This window comes from Onthophagus taurus, chromosome 7 (assembly GCF_036711975.1).
Source record: "Onthophagus taurus isolate NC chromosome 7, IU_Otau_3.0, whole genome shotgun sequence".
NCBI classification, from domain to species: Eukaryota; Metazoa; Arthropoda; class Insecta; order Coleoptera; family Scarabaeidae; genus Onthophagus; species Onthophagus taurus.
The window spans coordinates 39,809,392-39,827,747 of NC_091972.1; the positions used below are offsets into that span (position 1 = coordinate 39,809,392).

Here is an 18,356-nt window from a genome sequence, read left to right on the forward strand (position 1 = left end):
ACTCACTTCACATACGTATCTCTTAATCAAAACATTATTCCAATCCTTATATTACATAATTTAAAACAAATTAAAAGAAAAAAAGACAACAGTCCGCTTTAAATTAATACTTCACTTTTTAACAACTTCATTTTTGAAAAACATCATTCAAAAAATTATTAGGTTGGTATTATTTGCCAAAATAAAACATCACCTGTCATAGTAATGTCATTTAAAATTAAAATCAACATTTTAATTAATCAATATATTTATTAAAACCGTATATGTTTACAAATTTCTTCATTAAATTTACTCACTAAGTAATTGAAAGTAATAATAAATAACTCGGAAACGAAAATAACTTGAAAATAAGTTGTAAAATCAACAAAAACATCCATATAAATCCAAAAGAAAATGTTATTTTAAGCTTTAAATTAAGATATTTTCCTGTAATAACAATTAAATGCTAATTTTAAACGAGTATACTATTTAATTCAACTTTAACTCTTCACCGTTTATATTAAACTGTTTGGATATAATATACTGTTTTTTTTTAATTCGGAGGAGAATAAAATGAAAAGTTACGTTTACACAATAAAGCTATTTTTTGGCGGGAGTTTTTAAACCAGAGATGGTTTTAAGTAAACTGTAGTTACGAATTTAATTACTTATTGGTTTAAACATAATAAAAACTAGGACGTCTGAAGACGCACGGCTAAACCTGAATGTTGCTAGTGCTAGGTATAGTGTTAGTTCTAGTTTTACACTAATACTGTTATTATGTAGAACTAACACTGTACCTAGAACTGGAATGATTTGGGTTTAGCCGCACGTCTCTAAAGACGGCTAAACCCGAATGATTCTAGGTCTAGTGTTAGTTCTAGTTTTACACGGCACTGTCACTAGAACTAACACAAGAACTAGAATCATTTGGGTTTAGCCTCACGTCTCTAAAGACGGCTAAACCCGAATGATTCTAGTTCTAGTGTTAGTTCTAGTTTTACACTAGCACTATCACTAGAACTAACACAAGAACTAACACAAGACCTACAACTAGAATCATTCGATTTAGCCATCTTGAAAGACGTGAGGCTAAACCCGATTGATTCTAGTTCTTGGTCTAGTGTTAGTTCTAGTGGCAATGATAGGTAGTGCTAGTTGGCACAAGATATTACTATGTTGTATATTTTTATTGAACTAAAACTAGAACTAACACTATACCTAGAAGTAGAATCATTTGGGTTTAGCCTCACGTGTCTAAAGACGGCTAAACCCTAATGATTCTAGTTCCAGGTCTTGTGTTAGTTCTAGTTTTACGTTAGAACTAACACTAGTGTCTTGTGTTAGTTCTAGTTTTACACCAGAATTAACCCAAGACCTAGAACTGGAATCATTCAGGTTTAGCCGGTTTGAAAGACGTGAGGCTAAACCCAAACGTTTCTAGTTCTCGGTCTAGTGTTAGTTCTAGTTTTACACTAGCACTATCACTAGAACTAACACAAGACCTAGAACTAGAATCATTTGGGTTTAGCCTCACGTGTCTAAAGATGGCTAAACCTTAATGATTCTAGTTCCAGGTCTTGTGTTAGTTCTAGTTTTACATTAGCACTAACACTAGTGTCACTAGAATCATTCAGGTTTAGCCGTTTTGAAAGACGTGAGGCTAAACCCAAACTAACCTAAACCTCACGTGTCTAAAGACGGCTAAACCCTAATGATTCTAGTTCCAGGTCTTGTGTTAGTTCTAGTTTTACATTAGAACTAACACTAGTGTCTTGTGTTAGTTCTAGTTTTACACCAAAACTAACACAAGACCTAGAACTAGAATCATTCAGGTTTAGCCGTTTTAAAAGACGTGAGGCTAAACCCAAACGTTTCTAGTTCTCGGTCTAGTGTTAGTTCTAGTTTTACACTAGCACTATCACTAGAACTAACACAAGACCTAGAACTAGAATCATTTGGGTTTAGCCTCACGTGTCTAAAGACGGCTAAACCCTAATGATTCTAGTTCCAGGTCTTGTGTTAGTTCTAGTTTTACATTAGAACTAACACTAGTGTCACTAGCATCATTCAGGTTTAGCCGTTTTGAAAGACGTGAGGCTAAACCCAAACGTTTCTAGTTCTCGGTCTAGTGTTAGTTCTAGTTTTACACTAGCACTATCACTAGAACTAACACAAGACCTAGAACTAGAATCATTTGGGTTTAGCCTCACGTGTCTAAAGACGGCTAAACCCTAATGATTCTAGTTCCAGGTCTTGTGTTAGTTCTAGTTTTACATTAGAACTAACACTAGTGTCACTAGCATCATTCAGGTTTAGCCGTTTTGAAAGACGTGAGACTAAACCCAGACGTTTCTAATTCTCGGTCTAGTGTTAGTTCTAGTTTTACACTAGCACTATCACTAGAACTAATACAAGACCTAGAACTAGAATCATTTGGGTTTAGCCTCACGTGTCTAAAGACGGCTAAACCCTAATGATTCTAGTTCCAGGTCTTGTGTTAGTTCTAGTTTTACATTAGAACTAACAATAGTGTCTTGTGTTAGTTCTAGTTTTACACTAGAACTAACCTAGAACTAGAATCATTCAGGTTTAGCCGTTTTGAAAGACGTGAGGCTAAACCCAAACGTTTCTAGTTCTTGGTCTAGTGTTAGTTCTAGTTTTACACTAGCACTATCACTAGAACTAACACAAGACCTAGAACTAGAATCATTTGGGTTTTGCCATACTGAGAGATGTGCAGCTAAACTGGAATGTTTCTAGGCGGCCAGCAACATCTCAAATTATCCTAGTGTAATTTTTGTTTATAACTGTTTAGGCTTTAAACAACCAACTAAAGCAATTGGTTGTTTAAAACCAATTGCAACCCTTTTTTTTGGCGCTTCAATTTAAATCTCTCTACACTCTTCCGAATTAAAAAATAGAGTATAAAAAATGAAAATGATTATTGGGTATTCAAACATACATTTTTATTATTTTAATATCGGGACTTAAAACTTAAAATGTGATACTAACAAAAATCGAATGTACATATAATTTAAGTCGTTGGTTATGGACATATTTACATACTACGTACGTAAAAATCAGTCTTCTTATATTTCTCCATGATTATCGTTTTTTCTTTTTTTTTTTTTTTGATTTGATTTTTATAAAGCTAAAGTTTCCTTTAAATCTTTTTTATTTATTTTTCCCATTGAATTTCTTGGTAATTCGGGTAAATACATAACTTGCCTTGGAATGCAATATTTTGGCATTCTTTCTTCCGCCCAAGTTTTAAATTCATCTAAATTTAATTTTTTCATATTCGGTTTTAACACGATCACCGCTAATAAACGTTCCCCGAAATCTTCATCTTTAACCCCTAAAACAACGCATTCCGCTATTTGGGGATGTTCTAACAAATAAGTTTCGACTTCCAAGGCGCTTATTTTGAATCCTCCCGATTTAATGATATCAACGGATTGTCTACCAAGCATTTTAAATTTCTTTTCTTTTAGGGAGTACTGAGCAATATCTCCAGTTTTGAACCAACCCTCAATTGTAAATTCTTGTTGTGTGGCAATTATTTTATTATGATACTCTCTAAAAACGGTGTCCCCTTTTACTTGAAGCTCACCAATCGGATCTCCATGTTGCGTCCAATCTAACAAATTTGTTGAAATATTACCGTTAACATTTTTTACTTCTAAATGTGTGATGTAATTGTCTTCGTCATCATCAATTTTTGAAGCTAATCTGACTGAAACTCCAGGTAAAGGAACTCCAACATAACCAGGTTCGCGATCGGAATCATACAAATTCGATAAACACATCCCAATTTCAGTCATACCATATCTCTCCAATAATTTATGCCCACTAATTTCAAACCATTTTTTATGCACGGTTGCCGGAAGCGGTGCAGATCCACTCACCATTAAACGAACTCGATTTTTTAAATACCCATGAATATATTCAACCATTTTCGGATCACCGCTAAATACTTTTTGATACTCATTAATTAGTTTCGAATAAATCGTTGGTACAGCCATAAAAACGGATATCCTGCGATCATCCGAATTTGTATTTATCCCCAAAAGATATGCCCAGCACGTGTTTGCGTCGAATTTCGGTAGCATTATGCATTTCGCTCCGATATAGTGTGGGCAGAGAAGCGCGTTAACGATACCATGAATGTGATGTAAGGGAAGTGTGTGGAGGATACTATCTTTTTCGGTCCAACGCCAAGAGTCTATTAATCCGGTTATTTGGGAATTGAGATTCTTGTGGGATAACACAACACCTGTTTGGGAATAAAAAAAATTAAATTAAAAAGTGATAACATAATAAATATTAATTCCAAAATGATTTCTTAATAAGAGTGTTAAAAAAAAATCGTTATCACAATGTTTTTTATTATCATATGTTTATGTTAATAAAATAAATTGTCCATAGATTCTTAAAAACTTTGTAACAATTGTAACAAAAAATTAAAAAATGTTTCTAAAAACAACAAGAATTTCCGTGGATTTTCTAAAGTATTTGCAAAAATTTTCCAAAGCATTCACACGTTTCTAAGAATTTCCTAAAACATCAAAAATGTTGTAAACATTTTTCAGACATTTCAGTGCTGCGGAAAGTAATTCAAAACCACCACATCCAATCAATGGTGTATGTTGCCAGGAGTTTCAAGATGCATCTGTGAGGAAGCACCACTACTTGGTTTTAATAATCGTGTGGCTGCCCACTAGCCTTTGATCGCTAAATCTAACCGAGCTGCACGGTTAATGTCTTGTAAAACACGTCGACAGTTGATTGTAAATCAGTGGAAACAAATAGTCTAGAGGGATGAATTAGGGTTCGCCCTTTACCGTCTGGATAGGGTCTGCATTGGTCACTCCTGAGATGGAATAAAATCCTTGGTTTCAATTCATGGTAAGCTCAACGTCGATGCTTACGGCAGATAATAAGCTTCCTACGTTATAGCAGATATACGGAATAGACTGATACCTGAATGGACTGGCTGACTCAATGCCCGTTTGCACCGTAATACATAAGCATTGCTTAAAGGCTAAGTAATGCTTAAGTAGTGAATTTGCGTTGCACCGTCAAGTAACCCGTTCTCAAAATCAATAAGACGTTCTCAAATATAAGTATTTGACATCCAGTGCTTAAGTTGTTCTCAAGCGCATACGTCAAATAGACATAACCGTACATAACCTATACGTTAAAAAAGTAATAAAATAAAATAATGGATCTGCAAATTTTCGACGACGATTTAGATGTTTTGGAAATAATTGATTTTGGTTTTCCAAAATTAATATACACAAGATCCAATTATTTCCACGAAATGGACGAATATAATTTTTTTAAAAGATTTCGTCTAACAAAACAAAGTTGTTTGTATGTTCTACGACAAATACAAGAAATTATAGAATTTCCGTCTAATAAGTAAGTAGTATACATTATTTTAAATTATACTTTTATAGGCTGAATTTAGATTATTTTAATACTACTTGTTTTGTACAGAAACAACTGTGTGTCTCCAATGAACCAGTTGCTAACAACCCTTAGATTTTACGCTTCTGCTAGCCATTTAACTATTGTAGCTGATTTTACCGGGATGCATACTTCAACAGCTAGTAGAATTATATCGCGGGTATCGCGTGCAATTGCTATGCTGAGACCGCAATACATAAAAATGCCAAGTAATACCGAAGAAATTCTAGCAGTACAAAACCAGTTTTTTGGAATAGCTGCATTTCCCAGGATTATAGGTGCCATTGATTGCACGCACATAAAAATTCAGTCTCCTGGTGGCGAAGATGCAGAAGTGTACAGGAACCGAAAAGGCTACTTTTCTTTTAATGTACAAGTTATTGTAAATGCAAATTTGGAAGCCATGGATATTGTGGCAAGGTGGCCAGGATCTGTTCACGATTCAACTATATATTATTAAATATAGTCGGATTAGAGCACGGTTAGAAAACGAAGATTTCCAAAATGGCATATTATTAGGTATGATATTACTGATACTTAACGTAAAATAGTACATATTACTATTTGATTATAAATGATTAATGATAAGGTTCTTTTAGGCGCCAGCGGATATCCTCTGCGAGAGTATTTTCTAACTCCATTGGCAGAGTGTAGAACAAGACCAGAAGAACTGTATAATGAAGCTCATATAAGAACCCGAAATACAGTGGAACGGTTCTTTGGAAATTGGAAACGTCGATTTCCTGTCCTTGCATATGGCCTACGTTTGAAAATTTCCACTGTGATGGAGGTTATTGTAGCAACGGCAGTTCTACACAATATTACCAGAACAGTTATGGCCGAAGAAAATGTTGCTGTTTTGAAAGATGACATTAATGAAGCAGATTTAAATGTTCAAATTGAGGCTGGCCGTGTGGAGATGAATATTATCGGCAATAATGGGATACATTATTTAAGAGATAATTTAATAAATAACTACTTTAATGATTTATAAAACAATTTATTATAAAAATAACTATTTTTCATTACTTAACCTCTCTAGTTTTCAACTGACATTAACTTGACAACACGAAAAACCCTAAAAAATTACTAAAATTTATAAAAATAACTAAATTTTATGGCGTAACCGATACTTAAACGTTACTTAGTTGAGCATTGTATATGTTGTGTCGGTGTAATAGACATAAAATTTAAGTTCTTCTTAACTATAAGAACTGCTTAACTAAGTTATGCTCAACTATGTAAACGGTGCAACCGGGCATCAGAGACCACATCTGAACTCCATCGAAAACCTCCAGAATACTTTTATTTTTTGCCATTTATCGAGTAAGCAGATGTTGAAACGTCCGATTCTATCATAATAGCCAGCCTTTAACTAACCCTTCCTTTTATAAACGAACATTGCTTATTAAGATTCGAGAAGAAAGATAATATAGGGTTTCTCTATAGATAGGCAGAGTAAAAAACCAGAATAGTCAATTAACGCCATTAGCGGTGTTTCTTCTAAAATTCAAGTTCAACATAGAATATGTTCTAGTAACTTCTAGACTTTCTTTCGCAACAAAGCAACCTAGAGGAATCATGTGTCCTTTATGTGTTTGGTTATTAGGGAACCTATGTAACAAATTGTCTCATTACATCCTCATCCGCCAACCTAACTACAGGAAATAACCAATAGATTCGTATTTGTCGTTGCCGATTCAAACTATGATGTTTCCACAAATAATATCATACAGGGGTGTATCTGAATGACTGCAACAAACTTCAAGGGGTGATTCTTTAGTGAATTTTAAGGCTACTTTCATATATGAACCATGGGCGACTTCGGCTCCCCTAAGGAGCTACACTCCTCCAAAAATGGCGGAAAATTTTGGTTTAATTTCTTTTTCTCAAAAACCATAAACGCTAGGAAAATGAAATTTGGGGAATATGTTTAACTCATAATAGGGCATGTTTTGACCCTACTTGTACTTTCAACCTACCCTTCTAAAGTACTAAACGTAACCACCCCCTTCACATTTTTGCTAATATTTTTTTTATGCAGATGATAAATACATTAAAAAAAATTTATCTAGGTAGATGAAAGTATCCTAAAACTTTTTTGTCTCTCTAAAATTTTTCCAAAAACGACTAATTTTTGAGAAAAAAAAATAATAAAGCAAACACTGCACGTTAAACAACGGGATTGTCGATCAAAAGTTGAAATGAATTTTTAATGAAAAAATCTTAGTAGGCTTTGCCATCTTTGTCAGAAATATTTTTGACGTTTAAATGTCAGTGGTTTTCTTACTATTATTATTTTTTTCAAATTAATTTTTAAATAAAGTTCTATCGCATTTACGCTCGTTCACTCGACGTTTCAAAATTTTAAATAAAACAATAATAATAGTACGAAAACCACTGACATTTAAACGTCAAAAATATTTCTGACAAAGATTGCAAAGCCTACTAAGATTTTTCCATTAAAAATTCATTCCAACTTTCGATTAACAACCCTACAGCTTAACAGTTAGTGTGTTTTTTCTCAGAAATTATTAAATTTTAGAAGAACATCAGAGAGACAAAAACGTTTTAGAATAGTTTTATCTATCTAACTGAAATTTTTCCAATGTATTTATCATTTTCATAAAAAAAATATAGGCATAAATGGAACGGGGATGGTTACATTTAGTAGTTTAGAAGGGTAGGTTGAAAGTACAAATAGGGTCAAAACCTGCCCTATTATGAGTCAAACATATTTCCCAAATTTCATTTTCCTAGCGTTTATGGTTTTTGAGAAAAAAGAATTAAACCAAAATTTTCCGCCATTTTTGGAGTGGTGTAGCTCCTTAGGGGAGCCGAAGTCGCCCATGGTTCATATATCAAAGTACCCTTAAAATTCACTAAAGAATCACCCCTTGAAGTTTGTTGCAGTTATTCAGATACACCCTGTATAACGGATTTATTCTATTCATATACATCGATTGAGAATCTGTAGAACTCAGTTGGGGTAACCAATATATCTTGCTCTAAACCGTAAATAACAGAATACATAATAAGATAATACGTTTATAATGAGCATGTATTATTTACTTAGGCCCACTTTTACTACCTCCTGATAAATTTATCCGATAGATAAATCCAGCTCAATAGCTCTTCCAGCTCTTAGCCAATGAGAGCGCTTAAAACCGCCGTAACCATGGCAACTATCCTCTAGATAGTTTATCAGGAGGATGGTAAAAGTGGGCCTTAGGGCCGGTTTATCAATATCTAGTTAAGACGACTTATCTGTCAATTAAAATTGTAGCTGATAGATAACGTTGACGAATCGTTTATCCACCCGTAGTTTAGGGTAATCTTATAGATAAATATGACATTTGGATACCCACCAGATTGAAGTACTTAGGCTCGTTACTACCATCTTCTGGTTAAGCTATCTAAGGGATTATTACCATGGTTACGGCTATTTCACGCGCTCTGATTGGCTAGTAGATGTGTTTATCTATAAGATAAATTTAACTAAAAGATGGTAATAATGGGCCTTAAGGGTTAAGGGTTTACCTATTAGATATTGTCAAAAACATGTGAGCATAAGTTTGGTTGCTTGGTGAAAGGAAATGACAATGAAATTAAAATATAACGTCAAAAATAAATATAATTGTGTTGATGGATAAGCAAGAAAAAGAAAAGATCATCAAATTTTAGTACAGCAGTAGGATTTGGCAAACGAATATAAAAATGTTATAGAAAATAAATAATAATCTAGTAATTAAAAAAAAAAAATATATAATCTATAATCTAATATAGTATAATCCCGTCTTAATTTTAACCAAGATTGACAAAACTGTGTCCTTTTTCAACCGAAATCTAACAAAAAAAAGTGTTCGTCCAACTCCTGAAAGTGGTTTTGACTTTTGTCTTTCTTTTATAATATATGGTCGTCGTTTATAATTTAAGAGTTGGACAATATCCTCATCTTTATCGCTGTCTAATAAATATTCATGTAGGAATTCCATTATAAAAGAGGTTTTCGAAAACAAAGCACAATACCAAAAGCACACGGGAATGATAACATCCAAAACACGATCAGCTGTTTATATCAACTTCACAAACTAAAGTCAATTATTCAAATTTCACCAATTACGTTTCATTTTCGTTTCTAATGTTAACACTCAGGGGTACCATCTATGTTCTATCTTGTAGGTTGCTGCCTGTCGGGTAGAAAGTTGCTGGATAAACGGTTCACTGAGGTTATCTGTTAGGCAAGTTTATCCATGAGTTGCGTATCTAACAGATTTAACTTGACATTGATAAACCGGCCCTTAAAGAAATATTTTATTTTCAATAAATATACATCTTTACGTGACTGTTATCATTGTTCGGAGCTGTTATCGTCATTTGGTAATGGAATATACCGCTAAAATGGTCAAAGAAGAAAATCATTTAATCCAGTGTTGACCAATTACTACTTTGATCTTCAAAAAATCAGAAGTAACTCTTTAGTTTAATTTTCCATTTTGTCAACATTTTCGATCAACTTTTTATGTCTATTCTTTAAGCTACATAAAGGTTTAATCGAAACGCTTTATCTAAAGATATAAACTAGATATTTTTGTATGCTCCATGAATGTGATAATTTTGGAATGACGAATTGGATAAATTGTTTGCAACTTTCAGAAGACCTTTCAGAAACAAAATGAGGAGAAAATGGAGAATACATTTATAAAAGCGTTACTTTGTACTTTAACCTACGTTTTCACTACTTTTGATGCTAGCAACGGATTTTCCTAAATCACAATGTTGTTGTTACGTATTTTCAGTGTAATAGTGAAATAGTAAATTGCTTACGACCTGAGATAACAATAATTACATTTTATTATTTATTTTTTCATTTCATAATGCAGTTTAGATTTTTATTCAGAATGTATTGAAGCTTTATGTACTGAGCTCACAACACCCCATAATCAAATTTATTATTGGCGAAGAGAATTTAAAGATGAAGAAATTCTAGAAGATGTACTTCAGAAGAACGGCTACACTCTGAAGGATATCTAGGGAGCTACCAAACGATGCAAGCAGAGAGAAAACACAATCAGTATTGTACCAGCCGGTTTTTCTGCCTCCCTTATGTTTCAGGTGTGACGGAACGGATTGTACAACAAAAATCGGAACACTCTTCCGATAGCTAAAAATAAAGTACCCCACTATAGGGAGCGGGAGTCTATTGGTTATCATGCAGTTGTGGGAAGTATTACGTTGGCCATACTGGACGTAACATTAAGTGGACCCAGCAGTGGACAGTCGAAGAGCTTTGTCATAAAAAAGGACACATCATAGATTTCAATTACACCAAAGTGCTAGCCAGAGACTTAGCAACAAGGAAATTCGAAATACCGTTCATCGTGTTCCAAGAAAATAGGAATAATTCCGATAATTCGATTATCGTAAAGTTCCTGCACCAAATGCACTATATAAAATTTGAAATCAAAACAATTGATTATAAGGCAATTTTTTTCTAATGAACCCGTTATTGAAACTATGGTACTAATACTTACTGCGAAGGTGGGAAAAAATCATGATTTCCAAGACCTTGAAGAAACTAAAATTAAAGAACATGTCATCCAAATTATGGTATATTTTAGAAACAATCGCCTGGCTAGAGCTAAGTGTTAGCAAGATGATGGAAAAGTGATGACAATGGATGGAAGAAGAGCCCAAGGAAGGATCTTTGGTGCAGTAGTTAAGATAGCGAGAGCTACAGGAAGATCTGGAAGCAATGAAAAAATGATGTAGGGCACGACATGAAGAAAATGGGGATAAGAGATGTGAGGCCAACGTCACAGGCCAAAACCAACCTTGAGTTTTAGTATCACAGGACAAGGGCACAATATTATAATTTTCAACTCATACATTGTTTTTAGAAAAAATCAGCAAACTAACCAAACACAGAACTTCCTCTTTACAGGTTGCATCCACATTATCATAATCCTTGTATTGAACTCACTCTTGAAGTTCTTTCTAACAATAAGGATCAAAATATATATAGTATAGTAAATAACAATTAATAAACAATCTTATTAAAAAATCGTTTTAGAACTATAAATTTTTATTTATTCACACTCAAAGCTGATCCAGATAAATTTTTACAATTTTGACGTCAGTAAAAAAAATTTTTACAACTCACCTATCAGTAAGATATGAAGAACACCAAAATAAGATTTAAAAAATCTGTTTGTGTATTTAAAAAAAATCATTGATATTTTTTAATCTTAAAACGAATATCTAGTGTTCTAGAGTTCAACAAGTAGCCTTGAAATAAATAGCCCGGTTTTAACATTGAGAAAAGAATATTTATAGAGCAAGGCCAAAACGCATTTTTTTGCCACACAAAATAAATGAATGCCACATTCACATTGATAACGAGTTTTATTATTATTTCATTTTAACAGTCCCGTCGGTAATATGTCCGATAATGAGATATATTTGGAGAAAATGTTTTATCTTTATTTATAATCGTCGAAACCGGTGCAATGAACATCGATGTTGTTATTTCAACTTTTATCAGTTAAAATTAGATCGAGTAAACAGAAAATATGAATGCAATATTGTGAAATTCATAAAATAAACGAATTTTTTTTACTAACCTTTTGGTTTTCCAGTTGTCCCACTCGTATATAATATCATAGCGTTACTTTTATTATAAAAATCCGATGATAGCCCCGCTTCCATATCACCTTTTCTCGTCGGATTCATCTGCATGATATTTTTTGCTAGTTTATCATCAAGTACGTGAAGTTTTGTATTCGTATTTTTTGCCACTCTTTGCATGAGATCGGCATATTCCAACGTTGTTACAATAAGTTTTGCCCCACTATCGCTAGCGTAATATTCTAATAAGTTTTGTGGGTGTAACGGACTTAATGGAATGGCTAAAACATTTTTATTTAAAAACATCCTTATTATTCACTCAAAAAAATACCTATTTGTCCCGACATCCATATAGCCCATTGCGAAACAACATAATTCGCATCGTTTCCGCATAAAAACAAGACATTTTGACTATTTTTTCCGGTCCCAATATTTACTGAAATTTCATTAGACAATTCTTTGGCCCCCATAAAAAGATTACCATACGTGTAATGACCAAAAGTATCTCGAAGGGCAACTTTATCCGTAAAATTGTTTGCCCTCCTAAAAACTGGAACTACATCCGGTCGCGGTTGAAGAATGGTTTTAGTTTTTGTGCTTACTTGATGATGTCGTTTGATTACATTAAAATTTGTTATCAACACTTTATACCCATGCTGGAACATCTTCGCTCTTACTTGATATGATGTCTATATTTTATGAATAAAAGAATATGGTTAATATTAATAATAAATATAAAAATGTAGTATATCAATTTTTTAGTCGAAAAATCCTTTACAATAATAAGGAAGGATTTTTGGGGATTTTAAGGAAGGTTAGGTCACCTGTCATTATATTTTTTGACACATCAAAATCAACGCCATCTAAATATCGATTAGGTAATAATAATAATTTGGTATAATTCAAGAATCATCATGTCGCTTAAAAATCGACAATTTTTTGGCCCGTTAGGCGTCTGAAGACGCACGGTTAAACCGGATACTTTCTAGTTCTAATGTTACTTCTAGTTTACACTAACACTGTCACTAGAACTAACACAAGACCTAGAACTAGAATCTTTCGGGTTTAGCCGTCTTGAAACACTTGAGGCTAACCCGAATATTTCTAGTTCTAGTGTTAGTTCTAGTTTTACACTAACACTATCATTAGAACTAACATAAGACCTACAACTAGAATCATTCGGTTTTAGCCGTCTTGAGAGACGTGGGGCTAAATCCGAATGTTTCTAGTTTTCGGTCTAGTGCTAGTTCTAGTTTTGCACTAGAACTAACATAAGACCTAGAATTAGAATCATTCGGGTTTAGCCGTCTTGAGAGATGTGCGGCTAAACCTGAATGTTTCTATTCTAGGTCTAGTGTTAGTTCTAGTTTTAAATGTATTTAGCGTTAGATTGTGCTATATTTTTATTAAAAGAAAAGTAGAACTAACACCAGACCCTAGAACCAGTAACATTCGGGTTTAGCCTCGAAAGCCTCATTCGGGTCTCTTAACAGTTTGTGATATGTCATGTGTCACCGGCAATTGAATATGAAAGTAAAACGTTTTAAATAAACTCCAATAAATTTTATTTATACTGAATGACATGAAATTAAAAAAATTTGTACATATTTTTTATACAGTTGGCAACATCCGTTTTTTCCTGTTCCATTGCATCTACGTTTCTGAAATTTAGTTTATATGCGAGGTTCATACCGATCTTTCGATCTAAAGTAGTTTCAAGATGGTGCTCACTTCCGGTCCACCAGAAGTAGATGACAACTTCGTTATTTTAAATAGAATGCTATAGTTTTTATTGCACCTTTTAATTATACGCGAAAAAATATGTTGACTTTGATACAAATTCTAGTACCATTTTTCGTTTTTGAGTTATTTTACTGCTTTTCTTCATGTACATAAATGACTTTCCTGCTTCAATATCTAAGTCTTCAATCATATTCTACGCTGACGACACTACTTTAATCAATAGGCATACAATCCTCATTGATGCTGTTGCAGTGAATTGGGCGTCGCGGTCTGAGGATGAGGAGTGGTTTGCGTGCAACTGCCTAAATTTGAATTCCAACAAAGCTGTCTTTACACTGAGAGGTGTTCAGCCGGATCTGATGGGTGAGCAATTCATAGATTTTTTGGATGTTCAAAGTATACTTTGCGGAAAACTGAGCAGCTGAGCAACACTAAGAAATGTTGAGAACTGCTTACTTTACACTGTGCCAATCGCTATTATCATATTCTCTGTTTACCTGGGGAGGCTGCTCGGGTTGGTCTAGGGTTTTTCGACTGCAGCGACATGCCATTCCCGTCATATGTGGTCTGAAGTATCGAGACGAGTGCCGTGAATTCTTTATAGATCAGAAAATACTAACATTTCCCTCGCTATTTATATTGGAGTGTCTGCTGTACTTGCACAACAATGTGGATAAATATACTGCCCACAGAGATATACACAGCTACAGAACTCATAACAATCATAAGCTAAAACCTAAATTTTGCAGACTCTCTTATTTTAAGTTTTCTTTTTTGGCATATTTCACCATGCTATTTAAAAAACCCCATATCTCAGCCAATATTCAATCAAGAAAGCTCTAACTTGACACGATTATTCTTCCGATAATATCAAATAGATTGTCATTTGTTATATCAAACTATCTTATACAGGGTATTTTTACGAAAGTGACTATTTGTTCTAAAACGTGGTAAAACTTAATTTTCCTGAAAGCCTGGAAAGATGATCTTTGTAGGGAGCCATTTTAAAAGTACGAGAAGAACTGCCAGGTGGTGTCAGGAATTTGAATCTACAGAAATCCATTTCCTAGCTACTTCTAGTAGAAATTTTTTGTATCTTAGTTTATTTTGTGACTTTTTAGGGTGAATTTTGAATACATTAAACAAAATACAATTGATTAAAAAGAATGCTGTTTTTTATAACACTTTATACTTTTGCGATAAATACTGCTGTTCGCCAAATACTGATCTGCACGGTCGAGTCCTTTCGTGTGTTTATTGTATTGTATTATGTACGAAGGGTTCACTTTATCATTTGTATAATTTTTATTCCGCTTTTCAGTTAATATCATAGACGCATCATGAATAGTTGATATCATGCGCACCAACCTTTAATCTTTCCATGTGAGAAGTTTCTCTGAAGATTCTTGGACTTTTCTATTAGTACCTTTGGCAAACCACGGTTCTCTCGTATAGTACCACATACAAGTATTTTCTTTTCCGATAATATACCAGCCGTGGAAACGTTGTTGTAATAATTATCTTGATATACATGATGCCAAGAACCAAAATACGCAACTGATAATATAATTTCTTGTAGTTTTTGTCCTCCACCCGAATCAACCAGAAAGTTGTATGAAAGTCTGTACCCAGACTCACTTTCACAAACCATTCTCAGTAAAATACCGTATTTTGTAATCTTTGTCCGATTATATGCTTTGAAGCTGACTCTCTGCTTGCTTCTTGCTTCATCAAGTGATAATTGCTGTTTCGGTACACACATAGATTAAATTTTTGGAATAAGGTAATCCAATAGAGGTCTAATCTTACAACGTCTGTCTCTACTAGGTACATTTTGCTCATTATCATTGAGATGGAAAAATGTAAGGATTTGCTCGAACCTCATCCTGCTCATAACCAACAAGCTTTTTTAGTTTGTCCCATCAATATCAATAACCCAAGAAACTTCTTCATATCGCTTGTTGTAACTTTCGTCCATAATAAAGTTTTAGCTGCATTCTTATGCAATTGTTTCATTTGAAAGTGGTATAAATTGGTTTGAGAAACGAGAAAATGAAAAAAGTCGTTATCAAAAAATAAATCCGTTACTTCACTGATGCTCGGTGTGTCATTTAATTCTACAGTTACATCCGAAATGTTCGAATAATCCTCCAAAGAAGGTGTAATGTCATCTTCATTCCAATCTTCAAAATCACTTTCACTATCGGATTCTATAACATTTCTTTTTTGCCGTTTTGGTGATATAATGTCAGTATGTTTCAGAATCACTATAATTTATGTCGAAATTACTCGGACAATCAGATAAACTATCCGCGTATAATTCATTGAAAAGTTCTTTGCCGATACGTTCCGTCATGATTGTGCTAAAAACCTAAATACCAAAAAAAGTATTTTTTTTTTATAAAACGGACACGATACGCCAAGTTTTTGCAATATTCTATATCTCCCTAGACGTTATAAATTGGAATAGATAATGTAAGTGTAATGATGAGTCAACAACGTATGGGCATGAAAAGACTTAACTCGTCATCGGTCAGAAAAATGTTAACACGGCTAAACCTGAATGTTTCTAGTTCTAGGTCTTGTGCATTGCAGTAGTTGTAGCAGTAAAGAAAGTTAAATGATATTCGTTTAGGCAATCGCTTACAGCCGCTTAAGCATAAAGCGTAATCCCAAAAGTTGGCCAACTTTTAACTTCTTACGTTTAGGACAAAATTTGAGCATGCGCACTAATGCGAAGGGCCAATGTTAAACATAGCACCGTACAGCTGTTTTGTGTTTACACGTTGACATCATGGGTTGGTGATACACAGAAGTAACACTAGACCTAGAACCAGAACCTGGTTTAGCTGTGGGTCTCTTAAGACGGCTAAACCTGAATGATTATAGTTTTAGGTCCAATGTTATCACTTATTCAATGATATCACTATGTTGCATGTTTTTATTGCACTAAAACTAGAACTGACATTAGACTTAGAACTAGAAAGTGTCGTATTTAGCCGTGCGCCTGAAGACTAAACTAGAATGTTTCTAGTTCTAGGTCTAGTGTTAGTTCTAGTTTTACACCAGCATTATCACTAGAACTAACACAAGACCTAGAACTAGAATCATTCGGGTTTAGCCGTCTTGAAAGACGTGCGGCTAAATTCGAATGTTTTTAGTTCTAGGTCTAGTGTTAGTTCTAGTATTAGACTCTGTCTATTGACACACAGTCTATCTAGCGACAGTCATTATACATCAAAAGCCTAAGAAAAACAATCCAGGGTGTTTCATCCGAAATATACGTTGTAATCTCACCAAGTTTAGTCAAAATAACTTTACTTTTATGTTTATGAGATTAATGTTATGCGTGGCTATAAAATAAACAATTTGTAGGTTGTTATTGACGGGTTTAATAGGAAAATGCATGGTGTTAACATTGCTTGTGACGTCACATCGAAACTTTAATGTGATTTTTCGGAATGTTTTACACTTTTCCGTTTTACACATTCTTTTTATTTGTAACGTGTTTTTTGAGTCATTTCACATTGATTAAAAAAAATCGTCGATTTTTAAGCCACATAATTCTAGAATTTTACCAAAAATTTTTAGGTTAGAATTTTTAACCTAAAATAAAAAATTAATACTCTCCATTATAATAAAAGGTAAATAAAAAAGTGTTTAAATCAAATAAAATAAAATGAAACTGCATTTTCATCATGATATTAAATAATTTATTCTCCACCTAACCATAATATGACGTTTAAACAATTAGAAATTACCTACATATATCAATCCGATTTAAAAAGAAATCACATATAATTAACAAAATACCTTACCAGCATAGTTATTTCACAAAACCACACGGCAATTTAACGACACCAATCAGAAGCGATCACTTAAAAACGATAACGAGTTTAACAAAAATTAGCACGACTAGAGAAGGACTAAAATTGACAGCGAGAGGTTAAAAATTTTGTTTTACACCCAATACTACCAACCGCGTTTTAACTTTCGCTTTCTCAATTTTCTCAATATAAATAAATATAATCACAATTCGTCTAAACACTATCTTTGCATAGCCCTAACTTGCTCTTTAACTTCTTCGATTTTCTGACACGACTTTAATATCGATTCGTGTTGATAACCCAAATGAACGCAAACGCTTTGTAATTTTTTTAGGTTAGCCTCACTGTCCCTAATGGCGTGTTCTTGTATGACGAAGTTTCGGGCGGATTGCATTAGCAACTGAAACACAATATACACGTAAACAGGTGTTACGAAAATAGAACGGGTTGTATCGCGTTAAGAATACCTCACTACTTTTAGAATCTCGTGATATCTGACGCGCCAGCGACGCCACGTTGTTTACATTCACTTGGACTCGGTCGGCCAAACGCATTTTTGAATCCGCAAATAGAGACCTTGCGCTCGTACTGCTCGCAGAAGTCATCGTTATATTAGATGTTTTTTTAGAAACGATTTCGAAATTCTATCGATTTGGGTTGTTTATTTTTTATTGTTTCTTGTTGTTTTGTTGGTAGTACTTTTTC

General features: G+C 33.7%; 2 protein-coding genes and 1 pseudogene across 2 annotated transcripts; 1 reads left to right on the forward strand and 2 right to left on the reverse strand.

The window, feature by feature from the left end:
* Nucleotides 1-229: 229 nt before the first annotated feature.
* Nucleotides 230-17,830, reverse strand: LOC111419717 (Acyl-CoA synthetase family member 3). The gene is made up of 4 exons (XM_023052578.2): nucleotides 17,643-17,830; nucleotides 12,413-12,770; nucleotides 12,078-12,362; nucleotides 230-4,258 (listed from the first exon to the last, which is right to left on the reverse strand). The coding sequence occupies exons 1-4, from the start codon at nucleotides 17,646-17,648 to the stop codon at nucleotides 3,126-3,128; spliced, it is 1,782 nt and encodes a 593-aa protein (XP_022908346.2). The 5' UTR covers nucleotides 17,649-17,830; the 3' UTR covers nucleotides 230-3,125.
* LOC139430866 (putative nuclease HARBI1) lies at nucleotides 4,993-6,448 on the forward strand (annotated as a pseudogene).
* On the reverse strand, nucleotides 17,515-18,335 carry LOC139430837 (BLOC-1 related complex subunit 7). Its single transcript, XM_071198221.1, has 2 exons — nucleotides 18,119-18,335; nucleotides 17,515-18,051 (listed from the first exon to the last, which is right to left on the reverse strand). Exons 1-2 carry the CDS (start codon nucleotides 18,254-18,256, stop codon nucleotides 17,872-17,874), a joined length of 318 nt encoding a protein of 105 aa, XP_071054322.1. The 5' UTR covers nucleotides 18,257-18,335; the 3' UTR covers nucleotides 17,515-17,871.
* Between the last annotated feature and the right edge of the window lie 21 nt (nucleotides 18,336-18,356).